A 22,820-nucleotide genomic window follows, 5' to 3' on the forward strand; every position below is an offset into this window, starting at 1 on the left:
AAACTCTACTGTAGATGATGATGAGATTTCCTTACTCCACCAAAACTTTTAGAAAGGAAGCAGATAACAGTTTTGTTCCCCCTTCAGGCTTCAGCTTTTGAATCCTTTTGAAAAACCTTCAGTGAAGCTAAAACAGGAACATTCTCCAGTGATGTCATGCGAATCAATAATGCACGTTTGGAGCACATTTCGTGCGAGCTGATTTCTGTTTTTTTTGTTTTTTTTTTACCTCCCCGGTTTCTTCATTTGTTCCCCCGCTTGCAGCAGTTCTAGTGGTTTTGAAAGAGGATGCATCTCTTGTTGCAGGCGGTGTGCTGTGCAGATATTTCAATGAATGAACGGTCGGCTGACTGCGAAAGGGAATAGGAGGATATTCCACTGGGACTGAAGCGCCTCCCCTTTAACCGCTCGGCTGAGTTGCTCTCGAAGCTGTAGTCGCTCGCTTCACTCGCACGTTTGCCGTCAGTCGTTGGAGGAACTCCGGCGGGTTTCAGTGCTTTTTGTTTTTGTACCAGAAAAGCTGCCGTTTTTTTTTTTGTTCCCTTTCTTGTGGAGTAAAAAAAAAAAAAAAACTCGAGCAGTGGAAGGATTTGTCACTTTTCTGTGCCGCTTTTATTGTGCTCGACATGAAGAAACGCGGAATAAAGTGGCTGAAGGACTGAATAGGTTTGGTAAGTGAGTGCGCGTTCACAGCGCAGCGCTCTCTAGTAATTAAATCCAGTGTTTTTGTGACTGTTAAGATTGAAAGTTAAAAACTGGTTAAAGCTCTCTCCAAAAACGTCTCTGCCCAAACTAAACATGTTATGTTTTAATGTTGGTTAAATTACAAAATGAAAGCAATTGATACGATGTTTAAATTTGAAACACGATTTCTTTAATTCCTCATTGCTATTTACTTTAAGTCTTTTGTCTTTTTTTTTTCTTTTTTTTTTATCAGCACGTCAACGTTGGACTTTATTGCAGGGGTGTGAATTGTAATCGCAGCCTTTGGGCAAAGTCCAGATGCCAGACGTTATTGCTCCCTGCCTAAAACAAAAGGAGTGCATAAAGCCCAGCTGTTGGTGTAGTTTAATGGCACATGAGTGCATGTAAACACTTGAGGCTCTGCTGTCAGTGGAAAGTTGCCCATCACAGATATTGTGAAAGGATCAGGACCTGGGAATTAAAAAAATCTATTTTTGGTGATTTTCTTTTTATCTTTCAATTGTCTTGCAACAATCAGAAAAACATGCTGCAAAAATCAAATTCATAGCTCACACTATCATGAGAAATAAGGCCAAGCAATAACCCCCATGTCCCTGTTTGCCCCCTGCAGCCTCCTGCTCCCCCTCCGCCACGCACCAGCACGTTTGGAAGCAGAGCTGCGATGGCCAAGTGGCTGAAAGACTACCTGAGCTTTGGCAGCAGGAAGGTGCCTCCGCAGCCGCCCACACCAGACTACACGGAGAGCGAGATCCTCAAAGCCTACCGGCTCCAGAGGGACCTGGACTTCGAGGATCCCTACGAGGACTCAGAAAACAGGTCCAGGGGCGAGTCTGGGACCTCTGACCCCGCCACACCGGTGTATGGGTCTCCCATGAAGTCATCCAGTGTGGACGTGAAGTCTCCCAAACACAGACTGATCAAAGTGGACTCCCAGGAGCTGGGACGCACCAAGATCCTCCTCAGTACTGTCTCTTTAGAGGACCAACAAGAGCCTGTAAGAGCCTCCGTGCGTGTGTGCGTGTGTGTGCGTGTGTGCGTGTGTGCGTGTGTGCGTGTGTGCGTGTGTGCGTGTGTGCGTGCGTGTGCGTGTGTGTGTGCGTGTGTGCGTGTGTGCGTGTGTGTGTGTGTGTGCAAAAAGCGGGTGATGACAAATTCAGTTTTTTTTATGAGGAAGTGAGAGGGCGGCATGAAGGGAAGGCAAATAAGTGATGAAGGATAGAAAACATGCTCTCCCTACTTCTCATCCCGTTTCCATCACCGTGACAGCTTTATCGATCAGACTCCATAAGCAAGTGACTAGTAATGTGTGTCTCAAATATGCATTGTTTACATAAATCACATTACATCCCAAGCGCCACATAAATTCGCTACCCTAGATGGAAGAAAGAATTATTGATGGCTCGAGCGGACCATTGAGTCGGAGAGGGTCACAGTCCCTTGAGTTTATGTCCTTTCGTAAATAATAAATGGGGTTTAGTTTTCCAAGCTGAGAGAGACCCCCGCATGAGCACATGTGAGGGGCCTTATACAGTGCTGGGTACGGTGATATGCCAAGGGCCACGGGGAGGTATGATTTATTCCGTGGTGCTGTTTGTGTCATCGGGACTGCAGTGCTTTTTCTGGCTATGTACTGTGCATGTCGTGCTGTAGAGAACATTCATGGCTACTGCGAAGAACAAAGGCAAACGGATGTTGAGACGGAGCGACTAGAGCGGAAGCAAAGGTTTTACAAGGAAATGGTCCTCAAGTCAATTCTGCTCTCATATGCTGAGTAAGTTAAGGAGTATTTGAGGGTTTTCATAGCTGCAGTTAAATCCATGACTCGGCTCGTGAAAAATGCTACAAGTGCGAAAGTCCTGAAGAGGATTGAAGTAATAGTCTTAACTCCAGTCGATAGCCCCCCCCCCCCCCCTCTACCCCACTCTCCTCCTGCTCTCATTAATTTCCCAGGGTCTGTGGGAACAACCGCACTCTGATTTACATTGCAGATTCCTGTGCATCGATAGATAACCTGTTACAGAATCAACATGGGATTAAAATGTAATTTAGTGAGGGCGTGTGCACGTCTAGCGGGAATTTAGGAAGCGAGCCTTTGTGACAGCGAATCCCTTTGTCAGAGAGAAAGATGGGAAGAGAGCCCTTTGCCTAAATGTGTATGTGTTTATAGGTATATGCACATGTACGTGTGTGGTGTGTGTGTGTGTTTGTGACCATATGGCTGCCTGTGTAGCTGTCACTGTGCCAGCTGATCACTGTGCAACCAGCACCCTCTTTACACTCTGTGTTCTCTTCCCACAGACAAAAAAAGACATGATCCTCAGACAGGATGGTTTCTGGCTGCATTGCATGTAAACATAGCAACAAACGTGCGATATAGTCCCTTCTTCAAGGGTTTTAAGAGGGAACTACATTGTATAGCTGCTATAGCTTTGGTATGGTTTTGCGATGTTGCACACGAAGGATGGAAATTAGTGTCTTGATGATACCAAAACGCGTTTTGTCTGTAACCAAACATATAGTTAACGCTCCGTTCAGTGAGGGTGTGATTGCTTTGTGAAGAGTGTTGCGCTGCTCTCTCCATCTCTTGTCTTGATGAGCTATTGTCTCGGATGCTTTAATTCAAGTGTTTGAATAACTGCTTTTAAACGCTGGCTGAAAGTCAGAAATCTGTGATTTTAAATTTGTGTCTGCAAAACAACAACATTAGAAATTGGTTTGCATTTATTGTGTAAATGTCAATGGTGACGTTTTGTTTCCGACAACGACACGTCGATGCTCTGTGACCGAACCCATTTCTCTTCATCAGTCATGTGTTTTGTCCTTTAGGTGGTGCCGTCTGCTCCATTGGCAGGCGACACAGATTATTCTGACCCGTTCGACGCTCGCGTGGACCACAGGCCAGAGCCAGATCTCAGACCTGTTCCCTGTGAGAACAACAGCTACATGGAGCCGTATGAGGCCCAGAGGGTCATAACAGGTCAGTGCACTCATCGGTCGGTGTCTTATCAGTATTCTAATGTTTCAGTGACCCACATTGTTACCATAGAGGTGCTGTGCTTTAGTCCCATTCCCTCTCCTGCTTCCTTTTTGTATTATAGTTCTCTCTGCTAGTTCTCTCCACATGTCGTAAACCCATCCAATAATTAATTACTTAATTAATCAGAATTGCCTTCATAACATGAGAGTAAGTGAACATCCTGAAGGGTTAAATTCAGACTTCTTACCTGACATAAAAAGCAGTCTGCTGTTATATTGCTTTTCAGGCGCACCATCTCGTATAACTGTGGCACGAAGTGTCGTCATTGATCTTAAATCTGTCAGCAATTTCTTTTTGATGAACAACCCTGAGATGATCAATGACTTATTCAGTCGTTATCGCCCTTCTTCTTCTTCTTCTTCTTTTTTTATTTTTATAGTGAAGTGTTTCTGCAGTTGCAGAACACTGCATCCTTATTTCCATATTCTCCTTTGTTCTAGGATCACTAGTGTTAAACACAGTATTGCTCAGTAATTCCGGTTTAATGACGGTTCTACATTAGTTGGACCTGTCCACTCCGCCGTGCTTTTAGCCCGTCGCACGCTCTCAGCCTGGTGAAACATCCCTTTAGAGGCGTCTGCCTAGTATCCAGTCTCAGAGCCTCCCCTCCTCCCTTGTGAGTTTCTCCCACATCATCGAGCTCACATCTATCGTTTTCCATTTGTCTCTCCTCCCATAACATCTCTGTCTGCCCCTTTCCCTCGCTCTGTCCCAGCGATTTAGTGTTAAAGCCTCCCCCCCTCCTCTTCCTCCATTCTCTCACTTCATCTGGAGGGCTCTCCCCGGCCCTGAGGGGAGTCTGGCTTTCTCTCTAATCTGTTCTGTCGCAAAAACTATGTCCGGTCCTCTGTCCGTTGTCACTTTCCCCTGGCTTTTTGGTGGTCAAATGAAGTTCATACTATCAGGCTTCAGTTGCCTAATTGAGAAACCTTGAACAAAATCTTTTGTCGTTGCAGCTGGGGAGATTAGATTCTGAGCGCTGATTGCAGAGCGTTTGGCAAAGCGTCGTCTGTCTCAGCGCTTTCATTGACTTTGAATTGAGCCCGTCACTCCAGGGCTGTCTGTCTGTCTGTCTGTCTGCCTGCTTTTGTCCGTCTGTCTCTGTCTGCTGTTACTCATCAAAAAACACACAGCAGAGCGGCAAAGACTGACTCCAGATCGGGATAGTAATTATCTCTCACAAAGACTGTCCTCAAAAGACACCTGTGTGCTTTTTTTGACTGTACGTTTTAGGGGAAAAAACCATCTTCAGTGCTTCTAGTTTAGTTCACAAGGATCAAAGATCGTTCCAGCTCTGACATTCATCTGTATGCCTAAACACGTCCTGTCGTCATTCTCCTCAGTCTTCAATCTATTTCACCTTTCTGTCTTTCTGCCCCCAACCCCCCCCCCCCCCCCCTTCCTGTGTTTTTCCTCCATTTACTATGAATTTCTCATTTTATTTCCGCCTGTTTTTATCTCCCCGCCTTCATCTTCTCCATCTCCAGGCTGTCGCTGACACCGCGGGTTCCCAGCGCAGGTAGAGCAGCATTCAGCCCCGCTGTGCTTCTGTCTCAATGACTTAACATCAAACGCTGACAGACCTCCCTCCCTTGTTTCCTCACTGCTTCCTTTTTACTCTTCCCTCTCCTCCTGTTCCTCGCCCCACTGCCTTCTCTATCCCTCCTCCCTCGCCTTGCTCGTCCTCCTCCTCTCTCCGTTTCCCCTCCGCCCTCTTCTTCACAACCTCGGGGCCTTTCCCCAAGCCCTCCACTTGGTCGCCATGGTGACTACAGGGCCGCTCAATAGCAGTGTCTTGTCGTGTGAAGGTTAAAGTTTTCCCCCCTGCCTTTCACCGGGGAACCCTTCTGTTTAGTCCTGTTCCCTTCTCACGGGAGTGCACCTCCTTTGCAAGGCTGCCGGCTGTGTGCACAAAAGATGCCGACTCCTTCTTTTCCCCCCTCATTTTTTCCTCTTCTGTTACCACCTGTATTTTTTTTTTAAAGGGTACATTTTTGAGGTCAACATATCAAAGCGCCATCGCTGCTGCAGCCTAGAGGCTCCTTTTGATGCATTTAGAAATCCGATTTCCTCCTCTTGTGCGTCAATAATCTTAAAGCCTTTTATCTCATGGCCATATTTGACGCCACACAACAGTTGCAAGTGCTGAGAAACATTTCCCGGGTTGGAACCCACTGAGAAAGTGATGAAAATGTTAATGAGGGAACACGGATGCTGTTGTGAGCCGTGCTAGATTGCTGCTGGGATTTAAGGTGGACGAGAGAAAGGAGGAGTTTGTCTAACGTGTTGCAACTCAGCATCTAGCCCGAGGCCTTATTAAGCCCCCCTATATGAGATTCTGAGCCCACGGCAAAGCTGTGTAAACATCATTTTTCTCTCTCCTCTAATTCAAGTCATGTCAGAACTCAACAGGCTTTTTCTTTTGACTGAAGAATAATGTCACTTGTGTTTCAGAGAACTTCATCGCTACTGGCAAATATGATTTCTTAACGTTGCCTGTTGTGTCTTGCAGACTGGTAACGCATCCAAGAAGATTTCTATTTTTATTTTTGCGTGCTTGCCTGTGTCGGGGTATGAATCTGTGTTGTTTTGCATATGCATCAACAGAGCTGCAGCGCGGTCCAGGAGGAGGAGGAGGAGGAGGAGGACGGTCGCGGGGCGGAGTGCAGCTCTACGATACGCCCTATGAAGATGAGCGAGGCCAGCGCCCGGGGCTGCTGTACGGAGAACCTCGGGAGGAGAGCAAGGAGAGCAGCAGGCTGCCGCAAGACGACGAGAGACCGGCTGATGAGTATGACCAACCCTGGGAATGGAAGAAGGATCACATCTCCAAAGCTTTTGCAGGTAACTGGCAAAGATTATGACAATATTCTTACAGTAAAGTCAATAAATATCAGGGTCTGGCAAAAGCCACCTACATGTGGTGACCTTATGTAGGTTGTACAAGAGATAATCGATAAGCTGTCCTTCAATTAGAAGTTCTCTCACCTGATTGGAGGAATGCTCCCCTGACTGGACTGTCTACTGGTCTTGGCTTGTAATTTTCCAACTGGAGAACATGGCAGTTGTTCTGAGAAATGTCAGAATTATACAGGCAATCAATTCACGAATACATTTTAGACCATGGAGCTGCTGAATCATGCTTCATTGCATATGTAAATCGATATTCAGAGCGTCCCAGAATATAAGCTTTTAGCAACAATTGAGGTTGTAATATTTAGGATGGCGAAGCAGTTTGCAGGAAAATCACTTTTACCTGAACACCCGGTTTAATGCCGCCCTATTGGCAATCATCAATGTATTGTAAGTGTCTTTTAGCCAAACATTGAATCCCTACTACACAGACAATTGTACAACTCCCGGAGCTTCTGGGTGTCAAGCATAAGACGTATCTCACAAAATGTGCATTTAAAAAAAGAAAGAAATGGATTTGTTAAAATGGTTAAGGGCTGTTTTTAAGGTCAAAGCCAGGAGCACACAGGGAGCCATGCTGCCATCACTACATAGTGAAATACTCCTCTAACTGTCCTGACCTTTTAATGTAGAGTCTTCCCCCATCACTACAGCTCGGAATCCTTTTTTGTTTTTTGTGTGTGTGCAGAAAACAGAGTGATTTGACCTTCACTGTCTCAGCTCAGATGACACGCATCTCTCCGTTTCTTTTACTGCATCTAAACACCTCCTGCTGACCATTGATTTATTGTTCTCTCACATATGACGGACCACAGTCACAACAACAACCTCTGAGATGATCATTAGAATTGTCAGCGATGTCTTGTGTATGTGTGTATGAGAGAGAAGGTTAGCAGAGGAACGAATCCTTTATTTTCATAATCCTCATGTAAAATAATCGGCGTCCGTGCATGATTACTATTTTTCAGACGGTGCATGTCACGTCCCAAACCTCATTACGTTCCATGTATTGAATATAATTGGAGGGAGAGAGTGAAGTAGAAATGAGAGAACCGGAGGGGTAAAGGGAAACAGAACTGGACTGATGGGTCATTTAGGAGAGGATCAGTGTAAGGCAGGCAAGGCCAAGTCGGCTTAATTGAGCTGCATCTCCAAGTCACCGAGGTCAAGGTGATGGGATAATAAATCAACCTAGCCTCGTACGCACTCCCCTCCATTCTCGCCTCTCCTCCCCTCTTCCCTCCTGTGTGAGCCCCCCCCCCCCCCCCCCCCCCCCCCCCCCCCTTCTCAGTTAATTACATGCCTGCGTGTGCATGACTGATCCAGTGGTAATAAGAGAGTCATGGTCAGCGCACCATTGTCTGAACACACACACACACAAAGACATTCACACCGTGTTCAGGCTGTAATCGCATTAAGCAGAGGAGCAGCAAAGAGGCTCCGTAACTTATTTGAGAGTGGAGGTGATTTTAAAAGGAGGCGCACGACAGTTAATTTAAAAGCCAATATCAGCCCTCGCCTACTTAGCGCTCATTCCTGCTTCATCTGTCGCTTTATTCCTCTCCAGTTTTTCCTCTTTGTGCCGCAATACAGTCTGCGCTCCTGCAGAGCAGTGCTCACAGTACCATTAGAGAGCGCAGTGGAGGGAAACGCTTGTGCGACTCGAGTCGTCTGACCCCTTGTTTTTTCCATTTGGAGTCAGCACTCTGAGCTGGCGTGCTGTCTTGTCTGAGCAGACCAAAGCACTGGAGTGTAAACACACAAACAGTGCTTTCCATTCTCACATTTAATCCATATTCCCAGAGCCACTCTGCGTTGCTAGGCACGGCCCACATGTGAGGGAGGGGAGAGATGAGAAGGACGGAGCAGAAAAAGAGAGATGGACAGAGAGGCTGTGGAGAAAGCTAGCTGGAGAGAAATGGAAGGTTATGGTATGTTTGGTGGCAGCTCACTGGCTGTTTGTGGAGGCCCAGTGTTGCAGAGGGGAGGGGCCTTGAGGAGAATTAATGGTCGGGGGGAGTCGGGGCCATTGTGGCAGGGTGCAATCCGTCATCTGCTAACGCATCTCTCACACATAGATATATATCTATATATATATATATATATATATCTATGTGCCAACGCAGCAGCGGTGATGGTGCTGTCCCCATGGCCCTCCCTCCCTGTGGATGTGACACACTCACTCAGATAACCCGCTGCAGGGGGCAAAGGGGGGGCCTCGCAATCTGCCAGCAGCCCCTCATCATCACCTTCACACAGGCGCATGCACACACACACACACACACACACACACACACACACACACACACACATGTGGATTCTCAACTAGGTTTTCCAGCTCTGATTATCAGGCCCCCTAATTCAAGGGTGAGAAGAGGTTGTGTGCATGTTGGCACAAATGAGTGTTGGGGGGGGGGGCGGCTGGTGCGTATTGTATGTGGATTTGCGTGCATTGCATTCATGCAAGCGCTTCTGAGGAGAATCTCTGTAATTATGATTTTCACAGCTTATCCATGCTTAAATGTAATCGCCCGGGTGAGTATTGCATTCTACGGCTGTTTTTCAAATGGTATCAGAAATAAGCTTGCCTCCAAAGCATTTTCATTTATTTTCCAGTGGCCACTTCAGCTGTGCGAGTGTGAATCTAGCAGTGCCTGAGGGGTCGGACTGCTCTCAATTCGGTGGGTTTTAATTGCGACGTTAGAAAGCTGTCTCCAGTCACCACCATCCAACTCAAATTACAGCAGTCATTAATTCTTGGAAGTCAATAGACAGTCCAGCGGAGAGTGATTGGCTCTGCAACCATTCGGCACCAATTAGTGCGCTAATGAAAGGCACAATCTAATTATCTCTCTGATGGCAACAACTAACGAACAGATGAATGTATGTTTCATGTTATTTCGGTATTTCATGTTTGTCAGTTTTCAGTCCAGTAAAGGAGCTTTGAGCTGTTGCATGGAGATGATGGCTGTCGATAGATGGGAGTGTGAGCTTGATTAGAGAGTCGCAAATCAGCTGGAAATCTGGATGAGGACGGATGAATGAATAACGTTTCCACCCCTAGAAATTACTATCATGGTGCCATTGAGAAAAGCACTTATCCTCCACTTGTTCCAGTCCAGCTGCTCATTAGGCAACAGCAGAAGACAGGGGCTGTTGCTGGGAAGCTCCCCAGAATGAATGTGTGTGTCATAAAGGCAAACGGCTTGTGTTTTTCTCTTAAATTGGTTCAGACAAACTGTTTACAGCACAAAAACACGTTAAAGTGGGTATCCTTGTGATCCTCCATGATGTTGTGGTTTTGAGTAAAATGTTCTGATGGCATGACATTTGGAACAGAACAGACATGCATGTCCCCATCGGGATTTTGCCTTTTTAAGTTTCCTTAAGAAATACAGCCGTTCATGAGCTTTCTTCCCCAGGATGGAGATGTGTGATGACCAAGTCAGATTGTTTGTGATGCTGGTTCCCAGGAACATAAAATCTGCAAACTTGCTCCACCTCAGCTCCTATGATGCTGACGAGGGTGTGCGTCTTTGCCTTCTTTTTTCTAAAATCAACAATCAAACTTCACAACAGAGTTCTCTTCTCACGGGTGATCCCTTTGGGGATCCCTTCACTTTTCATCTAGAGCCATCATCAGGTCAAAGGTTGAACTTGTCCAATACTTTGGGTTATGACCAAATATCTGCAAAACTAATGTCATTCAATCAGCCTTAGTTGACCTTTATGTTTAGGGCTAGTGGGCAGATGTTAGCATGCTAAACTAAGATGCTGAACATGGTAAACCTTTAATGTACTTAAGATCAGCATCCAGAGCATTGGATTGCTTTATCCATTCTTGTGTGACTAGTATTTTGGGCTAGATGCTGAAGGGTGCTTTAAAGTGATACGGAAGGTCGGTTTAGCAGAGCTTGCAAAGACACCTTGATGGATGGTCTGCATCTGTATGTGTTGTGTCTGACAGGACAGAACAAGGTTTTCTGGGCAGTTCTGCATGTGTGTATGTCCCTGTAGGGGCCTTGAAATGTATTTTTGTGTGTGTGCATGCAAATGTGAGCGCACACAAAAAAAAAAAAAGGTTTCCATTTCCATCTGACCAGCCTCTTCATCAATTTACCGTTACAGTGGAAGGACTCTTGTCGCTTCCTCTGTTTCTTTACTCTTACTCTTTGTCACATTTCCTCTCACCTGCCCCTTCCTTCTCCCCATTGTTGCATTTCTTTCTCCTTCAGCGTGAACCTTCACTGACATTAATGAAAAGGCATGTCCTTCGTGATTCCCTCTCGCCGCCCGATGTGAGAGACGGGTGGAGGGGTGATGGAAGTAGAGTAGGGCAAGAGACGAGAGGAGCGAGGGAATATCAAAAGAGAGATAATGCCCCACTTAGAGGAAGAAAGCGGTGCGAGGAGGAAAGAGGGATAGATTTAATGAATGCCTGGAAAATGGATACACGGACAAGACGTGTGGTGGTTGAAATTCAAATCTAAATGGTGTGGATGCATATTATGAAAAGGAAACTTGTATGAATTTGTGTTTTTCTTCTTCTTCTTCACCGGCATAAGGTGTTAATTGTCTGCCTGGGGACCATTTTGCCCAGCAGAAGGTCTTTGTGTGCGGAGAAAAGATGTGATGCCAGGCCTGTTTGAAAAACAGATGTCTTCATTAATGGACCTAATGAAGCTGTTCCATTGTCTTTGTCTGTTCTTCCTTTATTACATGGCCACAGAAAACAGCTGGTGTGCTTGAAAAGTCGGTAATCTGTCACTCAAGGCGATGTGTCCTGTGTGCAACACAGAAAGGTCTGGTCATTCCCTCCCCCTCACATTATTTCGGGTAATTGCTAGCAGGTAGAAGAGGCACCAGCACATGTGGGATTTTTTGCAGACCAAAGATTACTGAATTGCTGTAGCCCGTTTCTTCAGCTGGGGTAAGATGGGAAACGGAACTGATGGTGGAAAAACACTCCTTTGTTTAAGCATATATAATGAATACAGTGGAGTAGATTTTAAGCACAAATCATGAACCGAGGCTGTGAGCGCTGATGAGAGTGCCTTTGTCCGTAAACCATTAGTGCTTCTCATTGTCTTGTAATAGCCTGCTATCTATGAGAGATCCACAGGTTCCCATTAGAAGTGAATGGAAGCCAGATGTTCCCTTCTAGTGAATGAGTGACATGTCGTGATTGTCTGCGCGTGTGTGTGTGTGTGTTAGCTTGGTATTCAGCCTTTTGTTATCACAGTGAGGAGTTGTGGCAAGGTTTGTGTGTGTTTGTGTGTATGTTCAGCCTTTTGCAGTAGAGAGAGCGGCCAATTCTCCCAGATAAAAGAAAGACACTAGTCCCAGTTATCATGGTGGAGCCTGCAGGGTTACGTGGGGTTACCCTAAATCTAGCCTTGCATATCCAGACCTATCTCCACACTACCAGTGCTGGAGATAGGTCTGACTGAACCATAGACTGTATATAAGAAGTTGACATTGTCCTTGTGACAACACCCATTGGTTTGTGGACTACAGTGATTTATTTTTATTTTTTTATTTTTTTATTTTTTTTTTGCAACCAGATGTGACACAAGAGGGTGGAGCTAAGTACAACTGAGGGCTGAACAAGTTGAATGGTCTGCCTTACAATTTATAAGATAAATGAAATAGATGCCAGAAACATCCATGTCCAAAGCCAAAAAAGCAATTAGGATAAGCCTGGGGAAACAATTGAAATCATCTCACCTCTTATTTTTTGGCAAAGCAAAATACAACTTTCAAGGTACAATATTCAAGAACACCAAACAGAATGATTCCTTAAGAGGGACAGCAGCCACCTGAAAACCAAAGAAAAGGAATCTTGATGGAACTTCCCCCTCCGTCTGTGTAACACCACTACCCCAGCTTATCTGTCACTCTGAGCACATTTGTAATAAATTGTCTTGGCTGTCTCTATTTTCTCTCTCTCTCCTTTCTTGTTACCCTTCACTTGCTATTGTGTGCTTCTCCTTTACACCCTTCTATCTTTCCAATAGGTGACTCTCAGTTTTGCTTGAAAATTAGAGGTGTGAAATGTGATGTGGTGGCGAGCGGACAGGCAGCAGTGTGGCAGAGCTGGTGTTTCGAGGTGTCGGGTGTGTTTGTGTGCGTGCATGTCTTCTATTGAGGGGTGCCAGGCCACACTTTAATCCTGGCTTCAGCGGAGGTGCGGGCTGCTCCAGATGGGGCCATTGTACTGCGCCACGCATCAATAATTCACGGAGAGCCAGAGAAAGTGGCGGAGTGTGTCTGCCTGCTCAATAATTAACCAGGGAGGGAGAGGGGCATGTATGTACAGCTTGGGTCTCTCTCCAAACGCCTATTCAAATGGCCTTTGATGTCGCCGGCCTGGGGGGTCTTTGGATTTGTCGGCTCATTAAGACGTCACCCCACTTTTCCTTTTATTTGTTTTGTAATCCGTTTTTCGCTGTGCGCAGGAGCCGAATGCACGGTGTGGAACTGGCAAATCGCATAATGCGACTGTGTGTCCGTGTGTGTGTAAGGCTGCAGTAATGACTGTTAAAGTACACGGTTGCCTGCCACGGTAGATAATGAGCTATTTTCAGTTTTGTGAACCTTCTGCCGCTCTGCTACTGTTGGTAGGACAGTGAATGGAGCATTATTCTGCCCCCGCGCTCCGCTGTTCCTCTGGCTCACTGCTCTGTGGGTTGCAGTGCACATAAAGTCACGTTTTGTTTTCATTGCATCTACTGCTACTAGACAGTTTCTTAAAGTGGATTTGTTCAAATGACTATAAATAATGCAGCCACTGACTTCTCATGTCCTCTCTGCTTTTATCTTCTTTGCCTTCTTCAGTCTTTTCACACATGATAACATGATGTAAATAAAGGGTCTGAAGATGGTTTTTCCACAAGTGTGATGAAGCAAAGAGACAGGAGCTAGAGTTTATTCCCTTTCTTCATGACAGGAGGTATAGTTGATTACACACCACATCGCTGTCATGTAATCACACGTGCACCCTCTCAACAGGGCTTCCACATCTCACTTCTTGCTCACTCTCGCCTCCTCACATTCAAATCTTGCACCTGATTTCAGTCTTGCATCTTTAATCACCACCACTTCTCTCACATATCCTCCCATAGTTACTTTGTTCGAGCCCATCTGCTGTTTTCTCACTCTGTCGCTCCCTTTTTTTCTCTCGCCTCCTCCCCGCTCCCCTTCCCTCTATTAGAAATGAGGGACTTGTCGGAGTTGCCTTGGCCCGCCCCGGTGGGTCAGCTGGAGGAGGAGCCCCCAGTCAGAGAGCCAGGTGACCTCCCACCCTGAACACAACCCTCCCCCTTTACTGCCTCCCTTTGTCACCGCCAACACACGTGTATGCAGTCACCCTGTCCTTCATGACCCAGCTGTTGTCCTACATCTGCTCTACCTCCATCCAAAAAAAACAACAACCCTGCAGCCTGCATCTGCACCACCTTGCATTTGTCCCTGCCTGTTGCTTTTGTTGTGTTGTCAGTATTCTGGGGGGGTTTAAAGCTCTCCCTTCTTAAATTACCACATTCCCCTCCTGAATCAACCACGCATGAAAAGCTCCCTCTAAATTGAGATGTCTGCCTTGTTCATTTTAAGGTACTTCAAAGTGCTACGGTACACTTAATGTTTAATTACAAGTTCTGTAGATTGAATTTCACCAAAATCAGGCGCAGAAGGGGTAAATAACACTTTGGTCTGTACACGTAATTTGCTCCAGAATAGAATCAGTATCGTCAACATTAAGTAATCTGCAGCGTAGCCGAGTGGAAGACAAAGACTTGCAACAGAGCCAAGCAGGGAAGACGCCAACTTCCTGTCTCTTATCTGCCCTCGGTGACTCATAAAAATGTTGATGCCGGTAATTGTGATGATGCTGATAGTTTTGCAGTCTGTCAGGCCGGGACCTGCTGTCCTCTACTTTGACCCATCCACGAGAGGTCTCTCGGCTGCATGCGTGGTTTTGCAATAGCCGGATGTCTGGTGTTTACCCAAATCCTGCTGTGAGGTTTAATCCCCTTTGATCATAGCACTGTGTAAATACTCTGACTCACTTTTTCTCTCCCCGTCTGCCAACAGTGCAGTTTGATGGCGCAGAGTGGGACCGCTCCTCGTCGCCCACAGAGCGGTTGCGTCCACCGGGGCCCAGGTCCAGCCCTCTGGCAGGAGGGGGGATGAAGTTTCGAATGCCGCAGGAAGGCCTCACCATGGTGGGGGAGAGAGTGGACCCTACTCTGCCTCTGGAGAAGCAGGTGTATGTACGCAGTCTTCTGTTACACCCACAGGAGCTACATTAACACATGAATGTGTCTGAGTGTATATATATACGCCACACACACTCCAATTAAGGGTTAATCAAATGAGGGGCTTTTGATAGTTAATGATTGTCTCTGTTGTCATACATTTAATTACCTTGAATATAATACAGGATGAAGAAAGATAAATAGCAGTAATAGTACTGATCATACAGTTCCAATCAGCTGCAAATTGTACCCACAATGCTGTGCAATAGTTACACATGTGGCAATCCAAGTACTGTAAGGAATAAGACGCATCACAGAAACATAAGATTAAAGCAGGCATGTTGTCTGGAGCATTATTCTGGGTTCTGTTGTTTAAATTCATCAAACAAATATAAATTATGCAATTATTTGTGCATGTAAACGCAATTAGCATAAACTATTAATCTCTGCAGGCTGTAAGTGTCTCTGCATGGTTGCCATGCTCATACATTATCATACGTTGTTATTTGACTGATTTTGAATATTTCAGTAAGAAAGGGGTTGTACATCCCACAAATAAATAAAAAACTGAATTTTATTGCACCGCTTTGATCTATTAAGGGCACGGACACATTCAAAAGAAGCAGTTATGTGTTTAGGCTAAGCAGCAGCGGTGAGAGCTTACAGAACTGCGAAAGGTTAGAATGAGAACTAATTAAGTCGGAACATTAAAAGGAAGCATTTACTTTGGTCTTGTAGTTTCAGACATCATTGGTGTAATTCATGTGCTGTTTCTGTGCTCATAAAAGGCCGTTTTACTAATGAAATCCAAGCACATGACACCCCTTGAGCGCACAAGCACGTGCGCACACATGACGCACACAGTGTTGTGCTCACAAACAGATACATGTGCACAGATTCACTTAAGGATGGCAGTTGATTACTATGCCCCATTACTCCCTGATGATCTCTTAGAGGCTGTTTTGAGCTTTGTGTTTCCTTTAGATCTGCTTTACACAGAAACAGCATCACTGTCGACCTGTAGCATTCAGTACACCTCACCAAGTCATGTCTAAGAAAATGTCGTTATTATTTTCACTGCAGGAATATAATTATGTTACTTACTGGCTGTGTTTATCCCAAACAGTTCTTTATATTATTGTATCATTTTTTGTTGTGCATGTATTTACAGCCACAAGACAGGAAAGGCTCTATGGATGGCAGTTTCAGTCTGTCTGTCAGTTGGTTTGTTGGCTCACAACTTTGGTCCGGACTGAAGTATCTTCACAATTACTGGATAAATTGCCATGATATTTTGTACAGACATTCCTGGTCCCCAGAGGCGATTCCCTTATTCTTCCTTTAGCGCCACCACGAGGTTGGCATTTGTAGTTTTTCGTGAAATTTCCAAAACTATGGAAGAGATTGCCATAAAATTTGGCAGAAATACTCGTCCAATGCCAATTCTGGCACAGCTGCACTTTGTTTTTAGTATTAATTAGCAAATGTTAGCGCGCTTACATGCTAAGCTAAGATGGTGAACGTGGTAAACACCTGCTGCTTAGCATCTGCATGTTAGCATTGTCATTGTGAGCACGTTACCATACTTTTGTGGTGTTACTACTGTAACTGAAAATGTACAGCTGTGAAAAATGAGACGAGAGAAGTTGTTTCTTTTTTATTTGGTATTAATTTTTCTCCCTAGAAATCTTGAATATTAATCTCTAGAAACATTCGTACTACCAATAATTACCTCTCACTTGATTATCATCTTTTGGATTCAAATCGATAAAATAACAACTACAGAGTTTCTATGCTAGTGTCGACATCCAGCAGCAAAAGGTGTAAAAATATGTGTTGCAATCACACTTAACTTTAGCACCTTTACCATATCTAACTGAATGTGTGTGTGTGTGTGTGTTCTGTTCATCAGATGGTACCACGGTTCGCTGTCGCGTTCGGAGGCAGAGTCGCTGCTAACGCTGTGTAAAGAATGTAGCTACCTGGTGAGAAATAGTCAGACCAACCGCACTGACTACTCCCTGTCCCTACGGTAAGACACGAACACACACACACACCCCTACACTGACTGACATACCACAACAAGCTAAGCAAACACCTGTGCACCTTCAGTATCGTTCTCCAATAAACAGTGTTACAATTTAATTGCAAATTAAAAAATAATTCTGCCATGCGACTGAGAAGTGTGTGTGTGTGTGAAGCCACCTGAGCTAGCGATCTCATATCGCAGTCTCCACACCTCTCCATCTGTCTCTCCCTCCTCTGTCTCCCTTCCACCATCACCCCCACTCAAGATCACTGCCGCACTGATTCCTCTCCCGATACTCATTTGCAGGGCGCAATACTGCTTATCTGGTCAAACCTCTCCCTTGTAATTAGTACCGCGATCCATTGTCCCGGCCTCACACCGCCCTCCCATCATCCCTCTGTCCTCAGCCCATCCTTGGCCCCTCTCTGGGGCCTTCCAATGTGGCCCCAGCGGGCCTTCTAAGTGGTAATCAGGCAGGTAGAGCACACTTGAGTGCACACATCATCCTCGCCGTAATCACTAATGAATATGAATTACCTTCTGTGGGCCACACAAGAAGGGAATCCGGGAGGGAAGTAAGGGGGGTGACATATAAACAAGCTCATGCATTACTCATTTACATGAGTAGAGTGGGTTTGACAACCACACACACACACATGCACACTTGCTCAAGCAACAAGGTCACTACTGGCAATGGTTTCCCAGCTGGCGTGTGTGAGGTTTGGAAGTAGTGAATTCTTGTGAAATGGCAAAATCTGTTATTTTGCTTGGTTAGAATGTGGGACTGTCCTTCATTGCCCAATCTGTAAAGACTCGAAGCCGCTTAGATCTCTAATCGGCTTAAAGGGAAACTTTAGTTTCATACGGCCTTTATTGTCTTAGTTTTGGCCATCTAACCAGTAATAACAGCTAATTGCTGGTATCGAGGAACAGAACAACACCAAAAACAAGTCTGAGGTGGCAAGAAACAAGAACAATCTGATGATCATACAGGTTTTGAAGTAAGCTCCTGATCAGCTAAATGAATTTGGAAGAGAAGATGGTTAAAAAAAGCAAAAGTAAACACCCACAATATTACCCAAACTCATATGTAGTCATAACTCCATCACAGTTTAAAGGCTTTGACCTACTTTCACATTCCTTACATTCCACTGTCTGACACTAATCTACCCCTTGTCCCCCATTTCTGTAGTCTGCACATGCCAAGGGACGACAATACCCTCGAGTGTTATCTTGTGTCAGGTATTTTGCATCAGGGCCATTTACTGGAATGCACACTTGAGTGATCTTGCATTCTGTTTGTCTAGTATGCCTGGAGAGAAGACTGAAAGCTTGTGTATGTATTCAAAAAAATGTGCAGAAGTTGTTTTTTTTTATACCAATTGCTATTGTCCTTCGAACACCAAAGCCTTTCAGCCAGATGAGTGATGTACACCGTAATCCTTTGGGTTTTACCCCCAAACACAGCGCTTTAGAGATTATGGTTACAACCCAATGGCTTGTTTGTTTGATCCTCAGACATCGGCAAATACTTTGGTGGGTGCTATGTTATCATGGCAGATAGAAACGGCTGCCAAAACTACAGTATTAAGGCCTAAGGTGTAATATATTTAAATTGAGCTTTTATGTCTCCACTCAGTCATGTCTGTGTCTAGACTGGAAAGAAACAGCAGGTTGGTCTTCATCAGGGTGTTGTGACTGGTTTGCTGGCGCTACCTTTGTGATGACAGCAAGGACAGCTTGTGTAATATCAACAGCTAAACTGTGTGAAATAATGCAGCTAGCCTTGGAAAAAGTGAACCTCACCTCATGTAAGATCTGATAGTAACGTGGACAACGGGAGGAATGATGACGGTTGTTCACTGGAGACGAGATGAAGAACATGAAAAGTGAGTCGGCACTGAAACAGACAGGCCTGCCAGAATTAAACCAGCATGAATATTTATGGAGGAGCTCTCGTACGTTCTAATGTATCATGAGGTACAAAGAGTCCCCAAAGCAAACGGGACCGGATGAAAGCGTGCTGTCAACTCCGAGTGATGAAGCGTCTGGCTCTTGAGGCCAGTGGAACAAATCATAAACTGTTGTGTGGCTGTTTGTAGTCACAGCGAGTGTTTTTTGGGGGGTTTAACTTCTCTATAAAATTTAATTTGGTTGACTAGAACAATGACAATTATGGGGACCGACTTCAACCGTCCTCTTTCCCTCTGCTTCTATAATTAGACATACATCACGACTGGCTGGCTCTTAAAGGGGAAGTCCTGTCGTGGCTGAATATCACTTAAAGGGAGGAAGCCAGTGTGCTTCTCTCGGCTAAGCCACTTTCACAGTCCAGCGTTCGTCTTTCTCCCTCTGGCTTTTGTCTTCCCCCCCCCCCCGAGCTGTTACACCACTCATTCATCCATCACAATGTCCCGTCCTTCCTAATTTGTGACATGGTGTTAAATCTTGGTTGGAATCATGTCCTCCAAGCGCAGAAAAAAAAAAGACGTGAACATAAATCCGGGCTGTCATTATGTGACAAAATGTCTGACGTTTTATGTGCCCCACATTTCATGTCATCCCTCTCCTACACTCCTCTCTCACTTTCATATTCCATCTCTCCCACTCTCTTTCGTCTCCTTCCATTATAAACCCTTTCTTCCTGTTTTCTCCCCACAGGAGCTGCCAGGGTTTCATGCACATGAAGTTCACTCAGTATAAAGACGGCAAGTACGTGCTGGGACAGAACAGCCCTCTCTTTGAGACCATCCCAGAAGTCATCCACTTCTACACCACGCACAAACTCCCGATCCGAGGCGCCGAGCATCTGTCTTTGCTGTTCCCCGTGCTGGTGCAGACACTCTGACGCTCCTCCTGGACCTCCGGGACGTCGTTGTGATCGGACACGTAAAGCTTGAATGTTTGATGGGATCTTCCCAGCGGAGTGAACCGCTCTCTCTTCTTGCTGGACTGGAACTACAAGAAGAGACAACTGGACTACTTCTGATGATTCAACACGCCGTGGGCTAATGCCCTCGCCCACCACTGCTGTTGTACTTGCGCCAAGTGTCTCTAACATCCAGGGGATCGATTCACATGAAATGCAACACCTGAACTTTAGGCAGCCTTTGCTGTAACTTCTCTCTCGTTTCCTTACTGAACTGAACTTTATTACACGTCTTTCACAGCTGACTGAAATGCAGAAGAAGTTAGCGGAGCTGGGAGAAAGTCTGAATGTACTGATGCCCCAGTTTATGGGAAATTTACATTTAATTACTGCTGTTCCACAAAAAACACCTCATTGGTACTGGTAAAAAAATATTGCTGTTGTAAGGTGAAAACCTCACTAGTCATATTTAGCTGATCTTTCATTAAATTGTCATCCTCGGGCTTGGGAGACCCTGTCGTAAGTAAATGTTGGAAAATTACATTTTCCATGAAAAAAAAGAAGCTATTTTCAAAGATATAAGGTTTTTACCAACAGCAGTTATATTTCGGATGCTTTTCTACACAAAGCCGCACCTGCTAATCTTCACCCAGTCTGCTCTGCACTGTCGTGCTGCTGTACGTTGAGGATTTGCTGGACACATCTCCATGTTACTGTTAGTTCCTCCTGAGCAACAGAGACGCTGTGTTGTATTGGTACTTGTGTTGACCTCGCTGACCTGGATCTCTTGTCGTTTGCTTGCGTTTCGTTTGGTAGACAATGCTGGGTTTGTAAAAAAAAAAAAAAAAAAAGAAAGGCAACCTGTTACTGCTGTCATTGTCTTCTCACTGACTTAAAGTTAAGCTTGTAAGCTGAGATGCAGGAAACGCAACTCTCAAACTTTGTGACTGTCGGCCGCGTTCTCACACTTTCTACATATTTGAGCGCAGATTTTTCACTCGGCCGAGTCCTTACATGCTAGTTGGTGAGTTGTGTTGGAGTTACATGCGTGCCATCTGGAATGGGTTCCCATGTCTGCTGCCTGGTTGCAGCATTTTGTGGCAAACACTGATTTTAGAGGAGAGCCAACTTCCTCCAAACACTTTATGAACATTGGAAATGACAAATGGAAAAAATATTTTCATCACTTCTTCTTTATCCAAAATTTACTGGGTTGTATTAATTATTATTATTATGGCCAGTTTCTGTCCCTAATAAAAAGATGACGGGATGTATAATTTACCCGCTGTGTTGAAGCATCTCATCTGTATGCAGAGTGTTGATTCTACATGTAGATCAGTGGTTCCCAACCTGGGGGGCTGGGACCCCCCAGCAGGGGTTCGGAGATGAGTTGTCTGAAAAACCAAATTCTGCTACACGCAATCATGTTTATTTTCAGACTGGTGTAAGGCTTTCTCTCATTTCTTGTGAAATACTGTGTATTTTTTTTCCCACCTCTTTACACCTCAAAAGCAATTTGAGAAGGAAAATCTTTTTTTTTTGGTCTTGTCTTTGATTCAAAAAGAAAAGACTTCCAAAATATTCCCGTTTTTATGCAATACACTCATTAGACTCACCCAGAAAGACGGAAGAGAGGCACAAAGGACTTGGCAAGATCGCGTGCTCCACACACTCAAAATGCACGCACATTTGCTTTCCCTCATCCACTGACAGCAGGGTTGGTTGGGAGGGAGAGGGTGAGGAGGACTGGTGGGGGGTGAGGTGTGGCTGAGGAGGGGGGTGAGGCAGCCCTCATTATTTGGGCTGCGCTGCAGTGAAAAGCACTGGGATTGCTTTCATTACTGAGCCAAATGAAATAGCAGAGGCTGATTACCCGCGTGACGGAGAGAGGAGACGAGCTGGATCACTCTCTGTTGGGGAGAAAGTGAAGGAAGAAAAAAAAAAAGGGAGTGAGATGCTGCCTGGCTGTACTTCCCCAATGAGATTCCAAACAAGTGTGCGTGGGTGTTTGAGTGTAAGAGAGAGAGATGGTGACATGGAGGGGGGGGGCTGCTATAGTCCCATTTTTTTCAAACAAGGCTCCCTGGGGAGGGATATGAATATTAACGACGGTGGCAGTGCAGCATGTAAAAATCAAACAAATATCTCACACTCATTTCTCTGGCTTTTGTGTAGCGCTTACCTTGTCGCTGCTTTTTTTTTTTTTTTTTTTTTTTCCAGTATTTCATAATTTCCCTTGGCTAAGTAGACTGAAGGATACCTAATCTAAAGCTCTATTCTTATTGGGCATTTGTGTAGTTTGGAACAAATGGCAACGTCCTCACAGCGTTATACCATGATTCTGGTGTGTGTAGATTGTCGTGTGTGTGTGTGTGTGTGTGTGCAGCTGTCATGTCACAATGTGTATAATGTCAGATGGGGGGGGGGGGGGTGCCACCGGTTTGGTGGTGACTGCAGCTGTTAATCCATCAGACATGCTTGGAGGAATGAACACCTGTGAACAACGCAGAGCCAGAGTACATGTTAGGAAACCACATAACATGCACACACGCATGCTTGGCCTAAAATTATTTTATTAAATAGTTGGATACCGTTTTCACAGAAGAGATTTTAACATGTTGCAGTATCAAAAAGCACAGGTGTAAATGATAAAGTGAATTATGGCCGAATTCCATTTAGGTGCTTCAGTTTCAGGGTCCTGGTGTTTCGCATGATGGATCGCTGACACGCTGTCATGTCTTACTGGGACACGAAAAAAACAACCAAATTAGCAAGTTACGGAAGTGAAATAAGTCAAACATTTCACATCAAAATTTTGCCCAGAGCTCTCATCAAAAATACATTTTGATCTCAAGAGGGAGGTTAAAGGTTACATAAGATGGAACAGTTAAAGGGGACTTCTGTTAAAGGGGTTTTACAGCAATTTAGCACTGCACCTCCACGAAGTTGGGGGACTTGTGAGGGACAGATTTGTTGCTCATTATTTTGTTGTGAGTAAGATTTGAAACCAAG

General features: G+C 45.1%; 1 protein-coding gene across 1 annotated transcript; it reads left to right on the forward strand.

Moving 5' to 3' along the window:
* The first annotated feature begins 206 nt into the window (after positions 1-206).
* On the forward strand, positions 207-21,085 carry shdb (Src homology 2 domain containing transforming protein D, b). Its single transcript, XM_076087822.1, has 7 exons — positions 207-671; positions 1,316-1,699; positions 3,532-3,682; positions 6,350-6,586; positions 14,747-14,921; positions 16,823-16,942; positions 19,601-21,085. The coding sequence occupies exons 2-7, from the start codon at positions 1,367-1,369 to the stop codon at positions 19,785-19,787; spliced, it is 1,203 nt and encodes a 400-aa protein (XP_075943937.1). The 5' UTR covers positions 207-671; positions 1,316-1,366; the 3' UTR covers positions 19,788-21,085.
* Positions 21,086-22,820: the final 1,735 nt, after the last annotated feature.

The sequence above is a fragment of the Anarhichas minor genome, unplaced genomic scaffold (genome assembly GCF_050575085.1).
Source record: "Anarhichas minor isolate MPS153535 unplaced genomic scaffold, ASM5057508v1 ptg000010l, whole genome shotgun sequence".
Lineage (NCBI taxonomy): Eukaryota > Metazoa > Chordata > Actinopteri > Perciformes > Anarhichadidae > Anarhichas > Anarhichas minor.

Coding starts and splice junctions, on each gene's coding strand:
- shdb (XM_076087822.1), top strand. CDS start 1,367: ATGGCCAAGTGGCTGAAAGACTACCTGAGCTTTGGCAGCAGGAAGGTG. Junction 3,683..6,349: donor GGCCCAGAGGGTCATAACAG/GTCAGTGCACTC, acceptor ATGCATCAACAG/AGCTGCAGCGCGGTCCAGGA. Junction 16,943..19,600: donor GACTACTCCCTGTCCCTACG/GTAAGACACGAA, acceptor TTCTCCCCACAG/GAGCTGCCAGGGTTTCATGC.